The sequence below is a fragment of the Centropristis striata genome, chromosome 3 (assembly GCF_030273125.1).
Source record: "Centropristis striata isolate RG_2023a ecotype Rhode Island chromosome 3, C.striata_1.0, whole genome shotgun sequence".
NCBI classification, from domain to species: Eukaryota; Metazoa; Chordata; class Actinopteri; order Perciformes; family Serranidae; genus Centropristis; species Centropristis striata.
This window is the reverse complement of record NC_081519.1, coordinates 33,578,040-33,585,534: the sequence shown is the minus strand read 5'-3', so window position 1 is coordinate 33,585,534 and position 7,495 is coordinate 33,578,040. Positions and strand designations below refer to the sequence as shown.

Below are 7,495 nucleotides of genomic sequence, written 5' to 3'. Positions count from 1 at the left end.
AGAGTTTATATATAGAGTTATATATATATAGTTATAGTTTTATTTATATATATATATATATATATATATAATCAAACTGTACTTGTTATTATATCAATCTAAAAGCTGGGCAGGGACATTTTAAAAGTCACTTAATAGGCAGTTAATAGCTCTGTCTTGTTTTTCTCTGAGACATGGCCTCTTATTGTTTGTGGAGGGATGATAGCATCCATCAATCGATTTTAAATCGGCAAAATTCAAACTATAAGTCAAATCCAACAGACATATCTTTATTTAACTGAAGAGTAACATTTTTGTTTACAAAAACACGTTATACATCTAATTGCACTTCTCTCTCCCTCTTCTTTCATGCTAGACCAGTTTAAATTGCCAGTTTATAGTCTGTTGATGAACCAGTAAGCCAACACCAGCAGTTTTACTGACCTCTTGTGGTTGACGCTCTCTGCTTGCTGCACTGATATACCGGTGCTATAGAGGTGTGCGTGTGTGCGCTCAGTACACAGAACACAGCAACAGACTGGAAACTCTCCATCCTTAATAGTTCTTAATTGTTCTCTAAGCATGGTGTAACACTTTAAAGTCTTAATAGGTGACATGGCACCATACCTCAGCACTTTACTAAACTGGTCACATAGTAATTATCCAACATGCTCCAGTGATTGCTTAATGCTCAATGTTCCTCGGACTAATACTGAATTTGAAAAACTGCTTTCAGTTTTTCTGCTGCATCTACCTGGAAACACCTTACAACATTCACTCAAACTCAACACAATTATAACTATGGGCCAGTTTAAAACTATGATAACCAATAACTCTGCCTTTCACTGCAACTGTTTTTAATGTTTTTGCATGTGTTTTGTCTGTGCCATTTTGTGTTTTCTCTGTACTCTCTACATCACTGTAAATGAGGGGTTGCCCTCAATGATTCCTTGAGAAATAAAGGATAAATGAAAATGAAAAAATGAAAGCTGCACTCATTTATATTTGTACATTAAAAACTAATGACTGATGTGAGAAGGGATTGAAGAGAATAATCACCTGACTCTGCAGGTCCCCTCAGTTGTTTGGTTAATTGTTTTGATTTTACAGCCTGTATAATGACAGTGAATACTGAGCTGACCTTTGTCAGGACCTCCAAATGCTAATGTTGCTCCCTGTGTGCTCAATGTGTAAAAAAGCAACTGTTTGCTAATACTGTCACTAAAAAACATGTTATAAGGTGATGTGTCAAGTTGTGTTTGCTAAAACAACCAATTATTGCTGCTTTAAGTCTCGTAGATCACAATTCCATGAAAATACATTTTAGTCTTGCCAATGGCTTGTTAAAATCTCTCTAAAATTGTAAAGACCAGCAAAATGTATACAAAGTACATGAGAAAACACACAACCATTTTTACTTTTTTATTTCTTAATCTTTTAAAAATCAGAAACTTGACACAGAAGAGCAGGGAGGGGTTTGTAGTGTAGCTCGCTGCTCACCAGTGAAATACTGTACTTCAACATCTTTTTGCCAACAAAAGAATAAATAACAATCCCAGGTTTTCCATAAAGGTACGACTGAGAAACATTCTCAAACTTAAAATGTGCTGTGGTCTTTCTCTCCTGTGCACTTTACAGACATGTACTGTATGCACTGGTCCAGTTTTAAGTTTCCTACTTCTGTCAGAGGTATTTTAGCAGGTTTGCACTTCTCACCAGGTGCTAAAATACCTCTGAAATAAACATAGTGACATAACATACAGTATGCAAAGAGAGGAGGCTGAACTGGAATGCTAAAACATGGAAAAATAAATTTTCCTGCAGACAGACTGTGTCTGTTTCACACATCTTGTCACTGAGCAGAGTGATTAAATTTCATCCACCTTCAAATCCTGTCTTTAATTCCTGGTACAGCAAGTGCATTAAAAGCTTCTGGTAAACAGATTCTTTTGATTTAGCGAAACAAAGAAAAATGTTCGGCTGTTTAAATATGAAAGACACAAAGAGAGAGTCGGGAGCTGCTCCGTCTTTTTCAGTCCGAGGGGTTCTGAATGACGATCAAGAAATAGTCCTTATCTGTGAAGAAAAAAAAGGCGAAATAGTTCAAATCTGTTAGTTTTATAGTCCAAAAACAACTTGAGCATGTTGCAGCACGATCTAAGAAACAGTTTAATATCTCAACTGCAATGAAATACCTGATTAAATTAAAATAGTAAATATCTTGTCAAAGAATGAGCAAACAAGAATATCAGTCAACACAAACTTTGAAACTCAAGTGTGACACCCAGTCCTACTTTCAAAGGAGAAAATAATGAGGTCAGATGAGTGAAGGTTTTAAAATGATCAACGATAAATCAAGAGTATCCTCACTTAATTATCAGATTAATAAACTATTTAACTACTAATAAACTACAAAGAAAAGCTTGAGCTGTCCCATAAAAAGCTGAATCTTTATCGTTTCTGGACTGGATGTGATGTTATTAAAGTGGGTGGGGAGAGCCTCTAATCAATGAGTTTGTCTGACTGCAATCAACTATAAAAGCTACAGTTGTGGAATAAGTCTACTGCCAACAGCTGACCACCAGAATAAAATATAAATAAAAAAAAATACTCCTGATAGCTTTTTGTCTTTTCACTGATTATTTATTATCATTTTATCTGAACTTGATTTGCCTTCTATGACAGTCTTTAAAAATCTTAAATTCCTCGTTGTTCAGAACCTCTGTAGCTTTAAGCTGACAGTCGACTTGTAACTTTATGCAAATAAATATGCAAACATATGCTGGATTCTTGCAAGACTTCTTTGTTGCTTTGAATATCTCCCAGCTTGTCTTAAAATATAGCAGGCAATCTGTTTTGAAAACTGTCTTACATATAGAAACCGATATTTTGTCTAATTTTTTTCAAGCCTGTTGCCTTTTAATGACTGACATGATACTGTGTACGTGGTTCCTGGTTGCTGTAGTTGTTCCTTAAGTCCATACTGGCTGAAAATAAAACCCTTCCTGAAGATTCTTAAAGTAAAAGATGTGAGACAAAATCTATTTTTTGTGCAAAAAATGCATTCTGACATTTAGCTGAAGGCGAGATGAGGATTCAGCAGTTTGAGTTAGACTATTCAAGGCAGTATCTGGGGGAAAAAATAGTCTTTGCAGTATGAATATGCCCCTTTGTGCTCCCACACACAGGGTTTCCTAGTTTTCCGAGCTGAAAATGACAGATACTCATGCAAAGCAGAAATTTGGTCCTCTGAAAAACAGTGACTTTGTGCATGCTGGGACATAACTTATTTGTTTATCCACACAGATTTCACAGATATTTGTGGCTTTCTGATTAATTTGGCCCTGTGCATGTTGCATGAACATTTTATTACTGATTGAAGGCCGGCTGTAGTTCAGATGCTAGAATGAGTCGTTCATTGATGGCAGGGTTGGTGTTTCAGCCCCCTGTCTGCATGTTACAGCGTTCCTGAACAAGTCACTGAAAAGTCTGCTTCCCCCTCTCACCTGGAGCGATCATGATTTCGTTCTTCTTGGAGCGGATACGGAGGAAGGTGAGGTCGTTCTGGGGGTCAATGTCTCGTACGGTGCTCCGGGCCTTCATCACCAACTGGTGGATCAGTCCTGCGTACTGCACCGTGCTGGCGTTGTCCAGAGTCGTCTTGACGGGGATTCCTGAGGGAAATTAAGTCGTTTACATGTATGCAAAGAATTTCCAGAAACTTCGGTAAAAGATCATTTAATCTGTGTCCTTGTGAGTTGAAGTTCATTCTGTATTTTCTGTCTCATCCACTGAATCCCAATTGCTGCAACTCCCAAATTAAAAAAATATATAAATTGTAATAAACAAAATTTTTTGAAGTAGTGCCACAACACTGCTGTCACTTTATTTATGCAATCTTCATACAAATTTCAGAATGACTAAAACCTTTGATTTACCCCCCTCCGGTAGGCTACACTAACTGAACAGGACTCAGAAGTAGTATCGTCCAATGTACTCTATGACCCTTTCCTTATAAATAACCATAGATACTTGGCCGATGAGGGTTCTCCTTGAGAGGAGAGGCTGTGCCAAGTGCCCATTCGCCGCCTTCTTGTGGCAACATTGACACTGTAAAACCTCTTTTTTTGGTCATGCCCCAGCGCTCTAAGTGTCTGGTTACCAGTATCACCATGGCTGCAAGCTTTGCTAAGAGTTCCTGTTGGCACTTATGGTTGTTTGCAAGTAAATCCATCAGCAAACATTAAAAAATGGTGGGTTTTCATCAGCTGTGTAAAAGGAAGACGAGTCAGCAGCATAAAAACACAACAAAGCGGTTATTGTGGAGAGTTCATAAGACTGTGTTGTTTCATATGATCTGACAAGTCATGGGGCCTTTTTGAACAACACTTGCTACAATAGCTAATGGAAAACTGAAAACTGTAGCCGTGTGAAGGTAATTGTATATTTGTGTTATTTTATAGGCTTCATGGGGGTCTCCGCACTGGGGTGTGTGTTCGGTCTGCCCGTGGGGATGTGGTCTTGGAGATTCCCTTGACCCGGGGGGTCTGGGGGGCTCTGCCACCTCTCGGTGTGGATGTTCCCAAAGGTTGCTTTTTCCTCATCTGGATCCTCGGTGCCTTGCCATGTCTCTACACTGTCAATCAATATGTGCTGTGTGTGAGACTGAGTGTGTGTGTGTGTGTGTGTGTGTGTGTGTGTGTTTGTGTGCGTGCATGTCTATGTGTGTGTGCATGTATGTATACATACAGATGCATATGTGGGGATGGGAGGGGTGGGTTTTGTCATTTTTATTGTCCGCTTTTATTCTTATTTTTTGTAAAGCACTTTGTATTGAATTTATATGTATGAAAAGCGCTATATAAATAAAATGTGATTTGTTATGTGTACGTATTTTGTATGTTTGTGATGTAGCCTCTGTATTGGACTCAATAAACGTCTATGACGGAATTGGTTGCTGTTGTGGCTGGTGATTAAACTAAGACAACAACGAATAACAAGGGAATAAATAGGTTATTAATTTCTTTATTATCTGACCTTCAGAGTTGACGATGATGATCCCCTGAACTCCTTTCTGGCTCTGAATTCTCTTCAGAGTTTCCTCCACTTCAGCCTGAGACACGAAACAGAAACATGATTTAGCATCATTTCATAACTGCTGAAGTGACTGGAAATCATTAGGCAGACCCAGATAGATACGAGAACAGTATTTCTTTTTACCAGAAAACATCAGCCTGGCAGCAGAAAACAAGCTGTTAACTATAATAGTGCTAAACTGACAACGCCCGACTAGCATAAACAAGCTAGCCGCGGTTAGCATTTTCTTAAAGTCCCTCTAATGCCATTATACATATGAACACAACAGTCACAGCGGAAATATGAGCATGTTTATAAAATATACACAAATGTAGTCATTACATCCTACCATTTTAAGTGTGTGAGCAGAAAACTGTGAGAGAAATTAGTCTCCGCGTTCAGCAGAACAACAGCTAACGGCTAACGGCTAACGGCTCAGTTTGTTGCTGGGAGAAACAAATGACGTAAACTTCCGGGTCAAGTGCCGCAATGCTGCGTTCATCTTCCAGCGTAAAAAGCTGGTAAAAAGCGACATTTTTCGTGACCGGTTTTTCGTTTTTGTTTTGTGTTAGTTTGTGTTTTTATGTGAAAAGTATGTTATTAGCAAATATCATGACTTTCACAATTTTATACCAAAGGGAACAGGTTCTTGCAAACATAAAAATAAAAAATAAAATGTGAATGTGTTTTCTGAGGTTTCTGGAAAGTTTTAACGGACTCGTGAGAATAGCTTATTAAACTTGTAGTAAAAATGAATGGAGTTCAGCTGTGTCCAGTCTCACTGTGGTCAAACTGGGAAACACCAGCAGGTCTGTAACTCTGATCCACAGTGGTGTCAAGTGTCATAAACATAATGCTTTCTGATCTTATGGGAGTTTTTTTTTTTTAACATGTTTTATGGTAAATAGAAGTTTGTGTTAGAGCCGTAACGATTATCAGGCCACATCGACTAATCGATTAGTTGATGGTAGTAAAATAATCACCACTTTTTAAAGTAATTTCAAGTAATTTATGATGTAAATAATAGCGGAAAAAATGCTGGTTTCATACTCTTGAATACAGAGATTTCCTGCTTTTGTGTGTGTTTAAATAATATTAAATTGAATAATAACTTTGGCTTGACAGAACAAGACATTTTTATTTATTTATAAATCTTTTACTATTTTCAGACATTTCTTAGACCAAAGGATTCATGGATGAATCTAGAAAATAATAGGCAGATTAATCCATAATAAAATAATCGTTCGTTATCATGTTAGCTTTTTATGTAATAAGTATGTTATTAGCAAATATCATGACTTTTACAACTTTGCATTATACCAAAGGGAACAGGTTCATACAAACATAGAATTAAAAAATAAAATACAATAAATGTAATTGAATAACATTAAATTAAGGAGTATCTTGGAAGCCTAAATATTCTTCTAATATCTTAAGAAATGTAATTGTATTTTTGTTGAATATTTTCTCACTGTTTTGGTGTGTGTTTGTTTTGTTTTTTGATTGAAAAGTTTTTAAGGTACATATATCATGGCTTTTACAACTTGGCATTAGACCTAAAGGAACTGGTGCATACAAAACAACAACAACAAATAAATAAAATAAAATTAAATTAAATTAAATTAAAAAAAAGGAAATTAGGAAATTTAATTGCATTTTTGTTGATAATATTCTAATTTTTCTACTTGAGATCTTATTTTGTTTTTTGACTGAAATGTTTTTAATGCGCAGATAACATGCCTAAACAGAATAGAATAAAGCTAATAATAATAATAATAATAATAATAATCATAATAATAATAATCATAATAATCACAATAATAATCATAATAATCATAATAAAGAGCTAAGGCTTTCTTTGTAGCATTTGAAAGTTTAAAAAGATTAAGATTATTAGTTGCCAGTATTTTTTTTTCTGTCATTTGACGAATGAATCAATTGCCTATTAATTAATAAAGGAACATATTTTTGAAGATGTGCATTTGTTTTGTGTGTGAAAATGTTAATTTGTAAAGTAACTAAAGCTGACAGATGGTTGCACTAGAGTGGAAGGAGAAAGTGGCACGAAAAAATACAAGTTCCTCAGATCTACAAGAGCCTCCTTGAGTTATTTTAATTGTGAACAACAAGGACACATAGATGAATAATGGATGTATACAATATTAATATTTTTCATTATACAATAAAGTTTTTCTACACAATTCCCAAATGTGTTTCACACCAAATGATAGATGAAAGAAATCAGATGTTTATTTTACTCAAGTTGAACATTGAAAGGTCATATGTGACAGCTGCATGTTCTAAATGCATTCGCGCGTTTTTTATTTTTTTATTTTGGGGTCTGAATGTAAACAGTGTGGGCGCGGCCAGCAGCTGCGTCAAGTCAGACGTAAACAGACAGGCCGGGACAGGAAGTAAAGAGTTGTTACCTTCAAAATAA

The 7,495-nt window shown here is 36.0% G+C and overlaps 1 protein-coding gene across 1 annotated transcript; it reads right to left on the bottom strand.

Annotated features, from left to right (window-relative positions):
* Positions 1–1,387: 1,387 nt before the first annotated feature.
* On the bottom strand, positions 1,388–5,539 carry dynlrb1 (dynein, light chain, roadblock-type 1). The gene is made up of 4 exons (XM_059329363.1): positions 5,405–5,539; positions 5,017–5,092; positions 3,486–3,653; positions 1,388–2,055 (listed from the first exon to the last, which is right to left on the bottom strand). The coding sequence occupies exons 1-4, from the start codon at positions 5,405–5,407 to the stop codon at positions 2,012–2,014; spliced, it is 291 nt and encodes a 96-aa protein (XP_059185346.1). The 5' UTR covers positions 5,408–5,539; the 3' UTR covers positions 1,388–2,011.
* Between the last annotated feature and the right edge of the window lie 1,956 nt (positions 5,540–7,495).

Excerpts from the sequence above, each read along its gene's own strand:
- dynlrb1 (XM_059329363.1), bottom strand. Across the intron at positions 3,654-5,016 it reads CATCATCGTCAACTCTGAAG|GAATCCCCGTCAAGACGACT; the intron begins GTCAGATAATAA and ends AATTTCCCTCAG. Across the intron at positions 2,056-3,485 it reads CGAAATCATGATCGCTCCAG|ATAAGGACTATTTCTTGATC; the intron begins GTGAGAGGGGGA and ends TTTTCTTCACAG.